Source organism: Canis lupus, chromosome 25 (genome assembly GCF_003254725.2).
Source record: "Canis lupus dingo isolate Sandy chromosome 25, ASM325472v2, whole genome shotgun sequence".
Taxonomy (NCBI): Eukaryota; Metazoa; Chordata; class Mammalia; order Carnivora; family Canidae; genus Canis; species Canis lupus.
Genome location: NC_064267.1, coordinates 43,153,709 through 43,171,895, shown reverse-complemented (window position 1 = coordinate 43,171,895; position 18,187 = coordinate 43,153,709). Strand labels below are relative to the sequence as shown.

The window sequence follows — 18,187 nt, the reverse complement described above, 5'->3', positions numbered from 1 at the left end:
ATGAATAAATGAAAAATCTTAAAAAAAAGAAAAAAAAAAGAAAAAGAAAAATCTAAAAAAAAAAAAGTGATCTACGATCTTTCAAAAAGGACATTTTAGAAATGATGTTCTAATGCCAAGCTAGTCTACAATTTAGGAAAAAACTTAGCATAGCTGTTAAAATTTTTATACCAACTTTCTGAAGTAAGGCAGAAATATATTTTCATTACATCCTGTATACTTTTCCCAATATATCTGTGAAACAAAACAAAACAAAACTGCTAATGAACCAACCCCCCTCAATCCCAGAAGCCATCTGTTTAAAAATGAGCAATGAAAGTTTCTGCTAAAACCTATGTATACATGTAGAATTCAGACCTTTCTGTGCTCTTCTATATAAGGTTGCAACCAGAGGGAATTAATTGTGCTCCACAGCAAACACATAAAAGCTGAGTAAGAATCTTGTTCTGAAATTAAATTCTGGGAATCACCATAAGGCTCACTGGGCACATTCTTCACAGAATGAAAACTCTAGAATCTCTAGATTATATCTTATTTTTTTCAAGTGGGAGAAACAGCTCAGTGTTAATCCAAAGCAAAACTATCTTAAGCTAAAAATGGCAGAGTTTATTTCAGTCCCTCAAATATCAAAGAGAGCTCTTAAGAATACAACAAAATAGGGTCATGAACTAGTTCAACATACTTAACTGGTAGTTTTATGAATTATAATGAATGCTGCTACTCTTTAAAAATGAATGTATCAAAGAGGAAATAACCTCATTGGCATGCTTGCAGCTATACGACACATTTGTTTCATTGCTTTCAAGCAACAGAGCAGGAGACTGAATAAGTCAATGGGAGGACTTCTTCAGTCAGAGCAGCAAGCAGGTCTACTGAGCATACAAAATCACATGCTTGGGAGATTAACAATAAGAGGTAAGTGTTTAACAAATAAATATAAAGTAAATCTCATTTTTTTTCCTTCAAAAAAACTGCTACCATAATCTTTTATTTCTATTCAGTAGTTTAAAAATCAAAACAAAAATTTTACCAATGTTAAAGGAGTGATACTTAATATGGGATTTATAGATTTTATGATTAAATGGTTTAATCTTCCTCTTAGCTTATACTCTTTCCCCACCAAACTGGGCAGGTTAAGGAAAAAAATGATTATTACTTAAAGCAAAACAAGGAACTGTTTCAAATTTGGCATAAAGTGATAAATTTAGAAAATATCTGTGGCGGTATAGGCTTTCTTTGAAAGATGAAATTACCAAAAAACAATTATTTGGATCCTACTAATACCTATTTTTTTCCTTATCTCAAACTAAAAGAATTTTAAAATGTTGTATAAAAATGGCAATTATATCAGTATTAAGATAAACCTGATCAGACAAAACCCAATTACAAATAAAGATTCCTAGCTGGTAAATAATTTATTTGGACCTTAGCTGGGCTTGAAGAATTTCTAAGTGGGTAACCAGCATGTACCAAAATGTTCTATTCACAACTATTTAGTGCTTTGATGTTTCTATTCTTCTATACATATTCTAAGGTAAAGGTAAAAAGACATTCGAGGGTCAGGAAATACCTAGACTTTTTTTTTTAAATAACCACTGAAAAAATAAATATATCTCTTGTTTCGTAACCTGAGACATATCAGGAATATGATTGCGGAAATAGGTTGCATTGCCACAAATGCAAAAGAGATCTATTGAGATGGGAAGGGCTACTCTAAGTTCAAGTGTTTTTTTCTGTTTCTTGAAAATAACAAAATAAAATAATGTAATCTACATATTTTATATCTAGCGGGAACTCTTGGGACTCATTGGCATTCAAATTCAAACATGAATCTACCACTACAGCAGAGAAACTAATAAACAGTTTTTCTTTCACAGCTACCAGTTTCTTTCACTAAACATTCTGAAATCAGAGCGTCTGCAGAAGGCTAAACCCTTGGGCCTTACCTACAGAAAAGAACAGATGCATGCACGCTCTCATTTTAGAGAACCTGAAAATTTTTTTAAAAGAAGGAGTCAACTTTGGTTTTGAGTGTTTGGCCTGGGTACAATGTCTTTAAAAAGCAGATGACCAGCTTAGCTATCGACCATGCTGACCAGAAGTGGATCATATCACACAAAAACAGCGAATGGCCATCTCTTATAGAATATCAGAACAGAGCACAATTCCTGAGCACATTTTGCAGAGCTCCTTTCATCACTTAATCTTTGCTAACTGGTCTGGATTACAAACAGAATCGATACCAGAGGAAATGAAACAGACTGGTGAGCAACAGGGAAAGAAACCACAGTGGGCAGCTCTTCTGATACTCACGGTGATAATACCCACAATTGGTGGGAACATCCTGGTTATTCTGGCTATTTCACTGGAAAAAAAGCTGCAGTATGCTACCAATTATTTTCTAATGTCCCTAGCAGTGGCTGATCTGCTAGTTGGATTGTTTGTGATGCCGATTGCCCTTTTGACAATAATGTTTGGTAAGTATTTCACTTTGTTCCTGATATCAAACCAGAGAACTAAAATATACTATTAGAGAAATGAATACTCAGTCTTTAAAGATGGACCATTTAAAGATACAGTGAGTGAACAGTCCTTTGTTTCCATCATTTTCTATAGTTAATAATGTATTAAAGAACAAAAAATAATTTCTTAGAAACAATTCTACTCCTTCCCTACTCATCTAATGAAAGTCTAATCAGTCATCTAACCATTTAAAAAGTTATCCAGGTTAACATTATTCATAGATTCTGTGTTCGTCACTTAAAAATTATAGTGAAGAATGGACTTATACTTTAACTTTCCCATTATTAATACTTTTTCCCCTTGATAAAGCAACAACTAGGACACTCCCATGACAGGTATGCTCTGGGTTATTTATTAACGAAAAAAATCTTTGAAATCACTCAATTCCAATTTGAATCACTAAACTCCAATTTAAAATTGGAATTGTTCTAAAAATGTGTTATATTCCTTTATTGTTTGTGTACTTTAAACTTAAACCTAATTCTTACATATGTGTCATATTAAGAAAATATTATGTTTAGTTGCTAAAGGAAATGGTCTGGTTCACAGTGTCCTAAGAGATGATTCATCTATTTAATTTTTATGATTTCTAACCATTCACGTCCTTGATACAAGAAAACTGACCTAAAAAAAATTATTAAAAATAATTTATTAAAAATTATTAAAACAAGTGACCGAAACCAGAGTTATAATAATGTAGCTTGATATACAATATCAAGATATATATAGCTTTGTTATAATAAAAAAGATAATGAAAAAAAAGATAATATTAAAATTAAGTAGTTTTCATTTATGTGTATTCTTGCTAGTTATAGAATTTGGGTAAATACAAATAATTGCTGATAAATTATGAGGGTTTCTAAGAATAAGCAGTAAGAGGATACTTAGTCAATGCTCGGCAAAAATTGATATTCTATTCTTTAACTGCTTAAGAAAAATGATTATTTGCAGAAGATAGGGCTTCTTGAAATTTATACGGTGAGGAAAAAAATATTTCAGGTTACAGAAATAAAGTTTATTTAACTAGAATACATATTAGAAGGAAAACAAAAACTCCAATAAAAATATTATATTTAGGTTTAAATCTTAGATTTTTAAGTGTAGAATGATATCTAAAATTAAGTATTTGAATCCCCAAATATCAGATGGTGACAGGCTGAAACTTTCCATTCTGAATTAACATCTAACCCAGGCTTTAAATTCTGTAGCAAAAAATAAAAAATAATAATAAATAAATAAATAAATAAATAAATAAATAAATAAATAAATTTTGTAGCAGAACAAGCAGTAAGGATCTATAGTTTTAATGGTCTCTTTAATAGTACTATTTATCCTCTTCTCTTTTATAAATTTATAACTTTTTGAATAATTTGGTACAACATGATATGACCTAATAAAACACAAAAACAGGTAAGAGAGATAATTCCTGTAGTCCACAGGAAAAGAGTAGGTATTTGGAGCTGACAACTAAGCTTATATTTAAGCTGGGAGTCTGGGGCCAGGGGGTCCCTGGGTGGCTTAGTGGTTTAGTGCCTGCCTTCGTCCCAGGGCGTGATCCTGGGGTACTGGGATCGAGTCCCACGTCGGGCTCCAGGCATGAAGCCAGCTTCTCCCTCCTCTGGTGTCTCTGCCTCTCTCTCTCTCCCTCCCTCCCTCCCTCTCTCTCTCTCTGTGTGTGTCTCTCATGAAAAAATAAATAAAATCTTAAAAATAAAATAAAATAAAATCCTTTATAATCCCAAACACTTTTACTATCAGTAACTAAGCTCTACAGGGGGATTCAATTTTTAAAAAATAACCTGGGAACTTAACCACTATTTAAAAATTATTGCATTAAATTCATTATTAAAAACATTATCCTATTTCTATGAAAAACTGCATACTCTGCCCTCTAAAAAGGTCCAAAGGAAGCATTCATAAACTAGAACTGCATATATTATAAATTCATACTAACTTCAAATACTAAGGTTTAAAGCCCTTTACATGTTAACAAATACAAAGACTTTCTAAATTAATGCATTTATAAGAATTTCTGATAACTTTAAAAGGCAGGAGTAGATTTTATATCTTTTTATCTCATTATAGAAATAATCTTATGAACTTCTGAAGTCTATACAAACAAACAAAAGTGTCCCTGATTCTGTAAACATAAAAAATTAACTACCACTGAGTGGTATGAGTGATTTTAATGATCTCAGGGAAATTTAATGAAAGGAATAAAAGAAACTTTACATAAGCTAATGTTTTAATAAAGTTAAGTTTTAAAAAAAGAATTTCCACTTTTTACCAAGATTATGATAAGAGGCCTAACATGGTCTCTCAAATGAACTCTGATATCTGTGTCAGTTTTTCTGTCACTTCTTTCACTCTGGGAGCACTAGACCTAACCTTTATTCATAGGTCTAGTTTTAACTGTCTTATGTATAATTTCGAAAATTCACAAGTTAGTAGCTTATAACATAAGGCTCGAAAATGCCTACTCAGAAGGCATTGAGAAATACTTGAGTAGGATGCAAAGGAAAACAGAACAGCATATGCCAATATAAAAAAGACAGGATGTTCACAGTTTAAGAACTTCTCTGAACTTTCCCTTCTCTCATTAAATAAATGATTAAAATGTGAAAGGAGAAAATATAGTGTTTGGTCATTACTGGTTTATTTATAACTTAAGTTTTAATCCATGTTTCAGGATTAAAGTTGAAACAGCATCTGTGGTAGCGCTGGCAGAGGGTGTATAAAATAAAGTGGCTGAAAGATAGAGGTCTGAATCAAGACACTGCAGGCATTGAATCCTGGTTCTCCTGTGCTGGCTTAGACAAGTCACTTAACACATCAGGTTCAATCACCTTGTCTGTAAAACAGGTATGATGAATCTTACACATTGCAGGCTATGCAATGTGAAATGGTCAACTAAGGCCCAATACATAATAGGCACTAATGACTGGCAAGTATTAGTAGAGTATAAAAAGAGTATATATGATTTAGGTTTTTTTTTTAATTTTTATTTATTTATGATAATCACACAGAGAGAGAGAGAGAGAGGCAGAGACATAGGCAGAGGGAGAAGCAGGCTCCAAGCACCGGGAGCCCGACGTGGGACTCGATCCCGGGTCTCCAGGATCGCGCCCTGGGCCAAAGGCAGGCGCCAAACCGCTGCGCCATCCAGGGATCCCTATGATTTAGTTTAGATGTGAGTCTGACCAGAGATGAAACATGTACAGCAGTAAAAGAAAAAAAAATCAGTTATTTAAGCAGTGAAATGCTGCTCTACAATTCTTAAATAAGGGAGAAAAGCAATTAAAGGCACTTCTTTTTGGAAAGTAGAAATTTAAAAAATCAAGAAAACAATTTCTTAAGTATTAATCACTTGAAACATTTAAAACACTATCATATTAGACATTTACTCCCAAAATATTTTATATGCTCAAATGTAATGGGAAAACGACAACAAAAAGAAAACAGAAGCTTGATAATAAAAACCGAAGCACTGATCGGTCTCTTTTTCTGGAAGATAAAGATGAAAAGAAATGGGCATGGGACGGACGCCTGGGTGGCTCAGCAGTTGAGCGTCTGTCTGCCTTCAGCTCAGGTTGTGATCCTGGAGTCCTGGGATCGAGTTCCGCATCAGGCTCCCTGTATGGATGGAGCCTGCTTCTCCCTCTGCCTGTGTCTCTGCCTCTCTCTCTGTGTCTCTCATGAATAAATAAATAAAATCTTAAAAAAAAAAAGGGGGGGGGCGGTTTGAGAACTATGTCCTTTTTGGATATTAAGCTATTTAGGATTTGTCCTACTCTAATATATTCATTTACCTTGGTAAACTTCAGGCACAACTCTCTTAGGATAGCTAAAAATACAGTCATTTAAATCCTCAAAAGGCAAATATCTTAGGTCTCAGATTTACAGACCAATTTTAATTATTTTCTGAACTAATCACATTACTCAGCTTTCAAACTAAAAACTTGCCCAAGAGAAAGCAGGTTTCAGATCACATGAGTCCATCTCACTAAGAAATGGGAGTTTCTGGTTAAAAAAACTCAGGTTTTTATATCAGTTAAAAAGACAGCAAAATAAATAATTAAAAAGTAAAAAGACAAGCATGGCAATACATACAGATATTTATGTTTGCTATTTATGTGTATATATATAAAGAAAGAGAGTAAAAGGCATACTTTCATGACAAATTAAAAGATAAACATGTTTTCATGCCTTTTTAAAAAGAGTACAACTTCAAGTTCAACTGGATACATGCATTCTTGCTACAGTGGGCAGGAGGTCAAACATACTGATTTTGCAGTGATAATATGACTTAACATTTCTAAGTAGGAGTGTTTTAATGGGTCGGCTAGTTGGCCAGTTTCTGTCAAACAATATTAGTAATAAGAACTAACATTTATTGAGTGCTTTCTCTATGCCAGACATTGTTCTAAACACTTTATATTATTGCATTTAATCTTCAAAGCAATCCTATAAAATTGGTTATCATCATCATTATTCCTAGTTTACAAGAGAGGACATCGGAATGAGAAATTATATCAACCAAAACAGTCATATTTGGCAAAGAGCCAACATTTACCTCAAAATAACTCTACCTAACAAGACAGCCATAGAGTTTTCTCTTGGGACAAGGCAGAACAAAATATTTTTTAAAGTTATATTTCATATTAAATGATACAGAATACTCGGTTCTTAACCAGTACTTGTATGACTCTTTGAGATGATTGCAAGATCTCTTTGCTGAGAAAGATATTGGACCTAGGCCCATGCCTATGAAGTTGCTGAACCCTGTCTGGAGACAAACAGAAAGTGATGTAACTGAATGGCAAAATTACCACTTTTTATGTATGGTGGTACCTGAAGCATGCAAGTTTTCATTTTAACAACAAAACATTTGTGCTATTAATTTTTTTGGATAAATAATGATCTATAACCCAAGACTCACAAGATTTGTTTTCCTCCTATAATTACTGATCTGTCATTATTTCAGGCAGTCATAGAAGTGCTATTATTCAAATCTTATTGAAATTAAATTCCTCTTTAATTTGGGAGGGACTTATGGGTGGCTCAGTGGTTGAGCGTCTATCTGCCTTCGGCTCAGAGCATGATCCTGGAGTCCCGGGATTGAGTCCTGTATCGGGCTCCTTGCATGGAACCTGCTTCTCCTGTCTCTGCCTCTCTCTCTCTCTGGTGTCTCTTCTGAATGAATAAATAAAATCTTAAAAAAAAAAAAAAAAAGATTAATTTGGGAGAAGGTAAAGGAAGAAGTAGGTTTTTCTTTTTTTTTTCATTTTTTAAAAATTTATTTATTCATAGAGAGAGAGAGAGAGAAAGAGAGAGAGAGAGAGAGAGAGAGAGAGATAGGCAGAGACACAGGCAGAGGGAGAAGCAGGCTCCATGCAGGGAGCCCGACATGGGACTCGATCCCATGTCTCCAGGACTGCACCCTGGGCTGCAGGCAGCGCTAAATCGCTGCGCCACTGGGGCTGCCCTGAAGTAGGTTTTTCAAAGAAATTTTGTGTACTTTCTGTGAGACAACAAATACTATGTATAATTTAATAGTTTTCCCTTTTTTTGTCTTAGCTTTTATGAAAAAAACAAAACAAAACAAAAAACAAAACTCAGAGCCCCAGAACAGCAGTAATTAATTTAGTTCACGTACCTGATAACTTATTTCTTATACTGACTCTCATATATATGAGAAAGGTATATACTTTTCTTTTTATATAAATTTGTAACTGGTCCATTTTAAATAGTATAGTAAACTCTTATGGAAATAAGCTGGACATAATACATTACAACAAATAAATGAAATTTTAAATCCTTAAAACAATTAAAACTCCTAATAAAAGGGATGCCTGGGTGGCTCAGTGGTTGGGCATCTGCCTTCAGCCCAGGGCATGATCCTGGGGTCCCAGGATTGAGTCCCACATCGGGCTCCCGGCATGGAGCCTGCTTCTCCCTCTGCCTGTGTCTCTGCCTCTCTCTGTGTTTCTGTCATGAACAAACAAAATCTTAAAAGAAAAAAAAAAAAAAAACTCCTAATAAAAATAACAAAGTTTTGGAAAGTTACCCTACTCACACCAAACCAACTAAACCTTTTTTAGTTATTCTGAATAGTAAGAAACTTTTCTGACCTTGAGCCTATCAAATTAATACTAACTGAAAAGAATTATAGAAATGAAAGTATCTGGACTAGGGAAAATCCCTTTATAACCTGAGAATGTCTAGAACTGTTTTTAATTTGTATAAATTCTTAGATTACCTCAATCTATTTAGGCAGACAAGCTTTGTGTTTTGTTTTGTTTTATAGAAAAGGTTTCTGTAAATTTAATGCAGTTATATTACTTTTATGTTCTTTTCATAAAAAGTCTATTGACTAGTATCTTCACGAAATTTGCAATTATAAAGGTTAATCATGAAGATCCATCTCTCTCAATCCTAAACCTCATACCACAGTCTCCTTACTTAAAGATCAAGTCCCATGTCAGGCTCCCTGTATGGAGCCTGCTTCTCCCTCTGCCTGTGTCTCTGCCTCTCTCTCTCTCTCTCTCTCTGTGCGTCTCTCATGAATAAATAAATAAAATCTTTAAAAAAAAAAAGAAGAAAGAAAAGAAAATTCTCTATCATGTCTCAGTATTTCTACTGTTAGCAGTAAGTACTGACCAAAATAATACAATTCTAGTAATCTGCATTAATTTCAGAATCTACTTTGCATCCCAAAATTGGGAGTTTATAAACTAAACTCATTCTGTTGGAAAGTAAGCCTAATCAAGCTTCACAGGCTTAAAGAGCACTAAAGAGCTTTCTCTATTAGCCCACAATTAGGAATATATAAGTCATACTATTTTCCAAAGACATGTACTTCTTACATGAGAGTTCTATTGTGGCTTCCTGCTCATGGCTACTAGATTTATAACTAAAATTTTTGAGATCTTAATTTAAAAACAAACATAGTTAGAAAAGCTAAATATGCCAGTTTAAAACTATAATCAGTATCTCTTGTAGCTCTAGAGATGAGTATTTTTCTATCTTCTGCTCAGTCCTAAACGTAGAACTGCAGGACAGTTAGAAATGTAGTCTCATTTCAAGTAGTTTCCACTGCGAAATGCTATCATGTGTTTTTTTTTTCACTCTACTTGAACTGTTAGTTTGCTTAAGCTGAGGTCCATTGTTGCCTTTCACTGTCCAAAGTCCTTTTCTACTTATCAACAGAGACTCTGAAAACTATGACTAAGAGGAAGAAAAATCTAATTGATTAGATTCTTTCTGTTTTTTTTTTTTTTTGGATTAGATTCTTTCTAAAGATTTCTCTGCCATAGATTTATTTTGAGACGTCTCTCATATATTCCTTTCTATGAGGCTTTCTAAGTGCTTATCCTACACCAGTGAACAAATGTAGGTGTATCTTTTAAGACCCAAGACACAATGTTTCCCAGTCTTCTAAAACAATACTCCTCATTTATTTGCATACTTTGGAAAAAAACATATTCAAGTCAATCTCAAAACTCTCTAAGTGATAGTCTTTTTTTTGTGGGGGAGGGGTCTGGGATGCTAACCTCTCTCCACCCCCAGGCTTCTTGAATTCGAACAGTTTACAACTGGAGTTTCTTGGTGTTCTGAAATCCTAAAATGACATCTTGATCTTTCTTCAATCAACCCAATTATTTTATACCTGTCAAAGTCAGATAAACATGCAAAAACCAGGAAAAGTAGTTTATACGTTGTCAGTGAACATACAATTAAACTGTAAAAAGGATTTAGATAATCTCACATATATAGCATTTGTTCTATACAGAGGTAATTTGCTTTTATAGCAAGGTCTAAAATTGTGTGTGTGTGTGTGTGTGTGTGTGTGTGTTAGTAAAGTGGATTCTAACTGAAATATTCTAGGGCAAACCCTAAAATAAATTTTAGCTGTTTTAGAACTGCAATATGTATATCCTGGGTTATGAATAATATACAATATATTAACCCATATGTATATAGATACTTGTCTAAATAAATTTATTGGAAAGCTATGTAGGATAGTATCATATCCAAAATCTTAAATTTTTCAAAGTCAGTATTTCTCAAGTACTTAATAAGACTGTATGAAGTATAAATACTTTCTTTTTATAAGAGTTTGTTACATAAAGTAAGTAATATGTTTAATCTTGAGACTTGCTCTTTAAACTGGGTCCCCAGTGACAGGACTGAATTATGGAATATGAAAGGATAACAATCCATTTGTCTTCAGAATAATCTGAAGCCATTCCTTTTGCAAACTTTATTTTGGAACTACTTCTGTCAAAAAGAAAAGTCAAATCATTCCACTTAATTATTTCACCAAATGAGAGTCTGCTATAAATAAAGATCATGCTGCCAGTTATTGGTAGAAATGAGCCAAATCCTAGGTTTCACTAAAACTCTCATTCTAATACTTTTTGCCACATTACACTGCTTCCTCTATATGGTAAAATATATTCTTTTCATACAAAAGCAGCTTAAAAATTAATTTTATTTGACTAGCAAGGTTAAGTTCCAGTTGCAACTATGTGAAAAATTTTAAAAGATCACAAAAGAAACAGACAAAAGAGCAACAATCAAATTAATGCTAAAAATGCTAAACTGATTTTGAAAAAGGGCACTGTGATTATTATACAAAATAGAAAATGTATTTAAAAGGTATCATTTACAGAAATATACTTAATATTACTAACTCCATTACCTTAAGTTGGATGTCTTGTGGAGGCTAAGTCATAAAATTTCAGGTAAACAACAACAATAATAAAAATATGTATCACTTTAAAAATAAAGTGCAGATTGAAGACTGTCATTTTGCAGGAGAATGTTTTTGTTTTGTTTTTCAGAGACTATATGGCCCCTCCCACTTGTTCTATGCCCTGCCTGGTTATTTCTTGATGTTCTTTTCTCTACTGCATCCATCATGCATCTCTGTGCCATTTCTGTGGATCGTTATATAGCCATCAAAAAGCCAATCCAGGCCAATCAAAGTAACTCACGAGCTACAGCATTCATCAAGATTACAGTGGTATGGTTAATTTCAATAGGTATGTGGGGAACAGCAGGGTGTGGAGTGGGGTAAATAAATAGCTTTTGGTTTCTTTTGGGTAAGAAAAATACCAGGCTTGGTAGTCTGTGAAACTCAACAAGAGAGGTCAAGGCAGATTACTGATATACCAACACAAGCTCCTTATGCCACATCATCACATAGCTTCTAAACCATACTATCAGCAACACATGCAAAAAAGCAAAAAGCTCATGTCCTCAGAAAGAACCATCTTCACAATGTTTACTGAGATATCTTCTTGCTTTGATCTTGACATGCAAAAAGACTAAGCCTAAAAACACTTTTCATTTTTGTCAACAGATCATTAAGGTCTAGGCAGCATCCAAAATCTCAAAACTATATTAAAGTAACAATAAAATAAAATCTTTGGTCACACTTAAGAAGATAGGAAAAGAGTAAAAAAAAAAAACCCAAACATTTTGTATGCAGGTATTAAAGATCATAAATTCATCTTGGAGGCCAATATGTGTATAGAATAAAGGCAGTAAGTGTCTACATAAGTGTTTTAGATAGATGTTTAATCAGAGGTTTTAAGGGAGATGCAAGTGATACTCAGAAATGATTTACAGAAGAAAAATACTATTTCTTCTAAACTGTCTTATGCCCCTGTGCCCATCTTTAATGCTCAAAGATAGCTGCTATAATAGAGTATCTTAGCATGAAATACAGCATAAGTAACCCAAACTTCTTAAAAGCTAATATTAGAAAAACAGATTCACAATTACTATGATCATTAATAGTGTGACTAGCAGATTAATTTCTTCCAAAAAAAAAAATTAAGAGAGATCTGGAATACAAAAGGAAAACAAGGAAAGCAAGATAATGAGTGATTTTTATATTCCTGAAATAATACCAGGGAGGTAAAAATAAGGAGTGTTACTACTCTGGCTTGGGAAGAAAGTAGGGTCAAGGAAAAGTCTATTTAAAATGAACAGATTTGCAAACAGTGAGATAGGCTAGTTTTGGGGGTAGACACTGACAGAGCAGAAGTCCCCCCCCAAAAGAAGCCAGACAAAGAGCTTGGGAGATAATGGCTAATAGTCACCAAAACGTAGAGTGGAAAGGAGGGAAACTAGAATAGCTCATGCCAAAAGTCCCATATCTTTGGTAAGTTCACTGACATAAGGGAGAGGACAGGGTAGATAGTATGAGGTGTGTGTGTGAGTGTGTGTTTTGGGGTAGGGTGGGAGAAATGAGGAAAAGGCAGAGAGAAGACAGGAGAAATGATCCTTAAGAACTAAGACATTTGAAACCATGAATATGTTCAAGCCAATAAACAGTCTTAGAAGGGATGCCTCAATTAAGGCTAGATCCCATGAATTCATAAACAGATCAAGCCTTTGTTGATTACCTATGATATACTAAGAAACAGGAATATAAAGATAAATAAAGAGTTTTTATGTTCAAGGAAGGCAGATAATAAATTAGATTAATATAAAGTGTTAGTATGCAGAAGGAAAAGAATAAAAAGAAGACCTCAGATTTATAGCTTTGGAAGGGATTTTATAAATTCACTTTTTCCTTTTTCCTTTTATAGATAAGAAACCTAGAGGTTTTAAATAGTTGGCTTAAAGATTATTAACAACTTTTTGGCACCAAGGTCAAGATCAACACTGTTCCTTTCATCACATTTGTTTTGTAGGACCAGAGACAATTTAGTAACTTTGTAAAAGAAAAAGCAGATGTTAGGGTTAGTTCGGTTTTTAAATTCTGCAAAGTGCTAAAAAAAAGCTCACTTCTTCTGGACTTAGTTATCCTAGGTAAGCCCTGGCAAATAGTAAAGAATGAAAGATTAAGGGGATAAGGGTATAAAAAGTACCAGTGAAAACTTGATATACTAACTATACTTATGTTATATATAACTAATACTTATGTTATTTACGGACCACCAAGCTGGTTGAGAAGGTAATGTGAGTCTTGAAAGAGATTAATGGAATGTGAAAATAGAGAAGGAAGAATGGACTAAAGGTCAAGATAGTAAAAAGAAGTCTCACAGTAATGGAGAGCAGCAGGACAAGAAAGGGAAAAATCAAAGTTCATGGTTTTAGATATGGGACAGTTTTAAGAGGGCTTATGGATGGCTTCACGAATACAAAAAATAATGAGGGCTGATACACCCGAAACTAATAACACTGTATTTTAATTACACTGGAATTAAAATTTTAAAAATAATAAGAGAAATTAGAGTGGAGTTCAACAGACATAAAATGAAGGTGTCAGAAGGGTCATCAATGAGATCAAGTCAAGGAAGGTAAGAGCAGTGGAACAGTGCAAAGGAAGGCTATATAGCAAGGTGCTGAATCCATTGAGGAAGATGAACAGATGTCCTGGATGGAAAACAGAGTGGTGTAAGCAGATTAAACAGACCTCAAAAGGGAAGGGCTCTGGGGGGAAAGAACAGCATAACGATCTCTTAGAAATAACAAGGTAGGGATCCCTGGGTGGCTCAGCGGTTTATTGCCTGCCCCTCTGGCCCAGGGCATGATCCTGGACTCCCAGGATCGAGTCCCACGTCGGGCTCCCTGAATGGAGCCTGCTTCTCCCTCTGCCTGTTCTCTGCCTCAATGTGTCTCTTATGAATAAATAAATAAAATCTTAAAAAAAAAAAAAAAAAAAAGAAAGAAAGAAAGAAAGAAATAACAGGGTAGTCCAGGGGTCAGCCAACTTTTCTTGTAAAGGGCAAGATAGTAAATATTTTGGGCTTGCAAGCTCTTAATGATTTCAGTCACAACTACCCAACACTGCAGCAGTGGAGTAAAAGCAGTCATAAACAATTTGTTAACAAATGGGTATGGCTGTGTTCCAACAAAATTTACAAAACCAGAATTCAGGCCAGGTTCGGCCCTCAAGCTATAATGTGCTAACCTCTAGCATAGAACAGTAAGTATACAGAATCCTCTTTCTGGTGGTGGTCTTGAGGAAAAGTAGAAAAGGCAGTAACCTCCCTGTTAGAAAGGATCTGAGGAAATTATTTCTGTCAAAGGTTATTCAGCTACCATAAAAAGGCTGTAGTGCTATGAGATTCATAAAAAACTCAAGGATTCTAAAAGTTTTTAAAGATCAGTCAATTCAGACTTCTTTTTAAGAATTTGCTGTTTCAAAGGGAAAGGATTTAGGATGACACTTGTGTGCTTGTCTTTCTAATAAGCTAACTCACTACGCAAGATCATATTTAAGTACCCACTTCATGATATTTAAAGTATTAGAAAATTAGCACAAGATACATTTCTTTCATATCTGTTACAGGAACCTTCAATTTGAAAATTAATTTTATTAATTTTTAAGTGGCATTTTTAAAAAAAACAATGAACTCCCCTTAGTTTTCCCTAAGTCATCAGAGGAAAAGATTAAGACATTCATAAACTTCAAAAACTAAAAATGTCTGTCAAATGAAACTCTGTAGCCTCAAAGATAATAGATATATATCTAGAATTAAGATACTGCATGAATGTACTCCCTTTAAATCAACTACATTCGATTATAAAAATAAAGCAAATTCTCTCCTGAATTCCTTTTCCTTAACCTGGGATAGAGCAACAAACACAGAGTATGAGAAATGAGAATAAGTGAAGACATTCTGTCTTATTTCATGGATATACTACAGCTTTAGGGAAGCTTAAATTATAAACTTAAAATGACCAATCAATCTGTTTAAAAACAGCAGGTCTGCTTACTTAGCTTTCATTTGTTGTTAAATCTTCCCTTGATTAAATGCTTTGAGATTCCACATTGTGTGTACTAGGAATGACAATACAGTAACCACAAAAAGTCACTAAGATAAACTCTAAGAGTCAAAGGTCATAAAATTAACTTCATTTATATTATTTTCTCTTCCTTAGGCATTGCCATTCCAGTCCCTATTAGAGGGATAGAAACTGATCGGAGTAACCCAAGCAACATCACCTGTGTGCTGACAAAGGATCGTTTTGGCAACTTCATGCTGTATGGCTCACTGGCTGCCTTTTTTACACCTCTGGCAATCATGATTGTCACCTACTTTCTCACTATCCGTGCTTTACAGAAGAAAGCTTCCTTGGTCAAAAACAAGCCACCTCCATGCCTAACATGGCTGACTGTGTCTACAGCTTTCCGAAGGAATGAAACACCTTGCTCGTCACCTGAAAAGGTGGCAATGCTGGATGGTTCCCACAAAGACAGAACTCTGCCCAGCTCAAGTGATGACCTACTTATGCGAAGAATGTCCACAGCTGGAAAAAAGTCCATGCAGACCATTTCCAACGAACAGAGAGCCTCCAAGGTTCTAGGGATTGTTTTTTTTCTCTTTTTGCTTATGTGGTGTCCCTTTTTTATTACAAATGTAACTTTAGTTTTGTGTGATTCCTGCAACCAGACTACTCTCAATATGCTTCTGGAGGTATTTGTGTGGATAGGCTATGTTTCCTCAGGAGTAAATCCTTTGGTTTACACCCTCTTCAATAAAACATTTCGGAATGCATTTGGCCGATATATTACCTGCAATTACCAGGCCATGAAATCAGTAAAAACTGTCAGAAAATGCTCCAGCAATAACTACTTCCGAAATGGCAGAGAACTCAAAGTTTTTCATGAAACGTGGAATGTGAAATGGTATTAATCCTGCCACGTACCAGAGCCCAATGAGGCTCTGCAGTTCAACCATTCACGCTTCCTCAATCATTCTACTAGATACACTTCTCATCACAGAAAATGAAGGTGACAAAACTGAAGAGCAAGTCAGTTATGTATAGAAGGAATAGAGGTATTCACCTAATTAATATAACGATGAGTAGGGTGACAAAGCAGATAGAAATGTACCAAGAATTATATAAAAAGCTTTAAGTCATCTATCAAGTAATCTCTTTAATATAAGAGTTATATATTAAGATTATGCAATTTTCTTTATTTGGACAAAACTACTCCATTTCTGGAGTACAAAATTGCAGCTGTTCAAAATCATTTTGTACAGCCACAAAAAAAAAAAAAAAAAAAAAAAAATCCAGCACTCTGGGTAAATGTTAAGGTATTCAATGAAATAAAATTAATCAACCAAATTTTAGTTTTAAAAACAAACAATGTCATTATAGGAATTTGTTTTGGCACTTGGCGGGATGAGCACTGGGTGTTATGCTATATGTTGGCAAATTGAACTCCAATAAAAATAAATAAAACAACATAAAATGAATTGTTTTGTTTCTAATGGTATGCAAATCTGTGCTAAGAATGAAACAGAACAAGACAAAAAAAAGCATTAACCTCTTCAAAACCTGGGGATCCCTGGGTGGCGCAGTGGTTTGGTGCCTGCCTTTGGCCCAGGGCGCGATCCTGGAGACCCGGGATCGAGTCCCACATCGGGCTCCCTGCATGGAGCCTGCTTCTCCCTCTGCCTGTGTCTCTGCCTCTCTCTCTCTCTCTCTGTGTGACTATCATAAATAAATAAAAATTAAAAAAAAAAAAACCTCTTCAAAACCTTAAGAACAAAAAACAAAACAAAACAAAATAAAAAACCTTAAGAACATAATGCATAACACAGAACAACAGTTACAGGCACAGAAGACTTAAAGTGAGTGCGTAAAATTACACCATCTGGAGGTAAACCAAGATTGTCATTTACAGTCTGGCTCAGTTAAACATAGTCATGATTTTGCTTTCATCAGGAAACTTGTCTTGATGGAAGGGGAAGGGAGGATAGTTGTTGGCTACCACACAAAGTAACAGGATCGCAGAACAAGAGCTATTTGTTAAGTGGCTGATACCAAGTATCTACTCACCAGAAGCGAGTCTAAACTTAGAGAAGGAGGAGGAAGCAAATGACATTACTCCGGGGTACCTCAACCTCATTTTGTTCTGTAAAGAACATGTGCAAACTGGAACCATGGGATCTTGATTCAGAAATCTAAACTTCAATGACCTCATAATGACCCCAAAACTTGGTTAACTTCTGGCATTTTTTATTCACCCTTTCCTTATTTCATTTTGTATTGCTGGATCTAGGAATAAGTCCAAACTCTGTCACTAGCTGACTAAATACATGAAAGTTATTTAATTTCTCTGAGCCTCAATTTTCTCATCTACATTTCATAGGGTTCTTATGAGAATGAGTACACGTGGGCAGTCTGTCCATAGTAGCCAATTCTAATTATATCAGATATTTAATAGTTACACTATTCTCATAAATGGTGAACAAATTTAGGGTGAGGATCTGCAGTGAAAACAGCAAATATCTTTCTTTATAGGCTGAACCATTCTTATGTCTTATGTCTCAACCTATTGTTCTAGTGCTATCCTTCTCCAAATGATTAAGTTTAAGAAAATTACTTTGAGGGACACCTGGGTGGCTCAGCGGTTGAGCTTCTGCCTTTGGCTCAGGGCATGATCTCACATCGGGATCGAATCCCACATTGGATTGCAATAGCCTGCCTCTCTGTCTGTGTCTCTGCCTCTCTCTCTCTGTGTCTCTCATGAATAAATAAATAAAATATATATTAAAAAAAAAGAAAAAAAGAAAATTACTTCAAGAAATGTGTTGGCTATGGAGAGGCTCAGCAAAAGTGAACCAGGTATATATTCTTGTGCAAATGGGAGAATTCTTCCCTAGAACATAGAAAATAGATATTATGG

General features: G+C 34.6%; 2 protein-coding genes and 1 long non-coding RNA gene across 3 annotated transcripts in view; 1 reads left to right on the top strand and 2 right to left on the bottom strand.

Annotated features, from left to right (window-relative positions):
- The window catches only part of PSMD1 (proteasome 26S subunit, non-ATPase 1), a 93,150-nt gene that overhangs the window by 37,771 nt on the left and 37,192 nt on the right, over positions 1-18,187 (bottom strand). The window lies entirely within an intron of this gene.
- On the top strand, positions 362-16,747 carry HTR2B (5-hydroxytryptamine receptor 2B). Its single transcript, XM_025463408.3, is given in 5 exon segments — positions 362-915; positions 1,878-2,477; positions 11,370-11,570; positions 15,430-16,132; positions 16,134-16,747. Coding segments are annotated over 4 exon segments (1,437 nt in total). The 5' UTR covers positions 362-915; positions 1,878-2,128; the 3' UTR covers positions 16,318-16,747.
- On the bottom strand, positions 6,180-17,577 carry LOC118355103 (uncharacterized). Its single transcript, XR_004816830.2, has 3 exons — positions 17,338-17,577; positions 10,077-10,192; positions 6,180-7,735 (listed from the first exon to the last, which is right to left on the bottom strand). It is a non-coding gene; the product is annotated as an uncharacterized LOC118355103 (long non-coding RNA).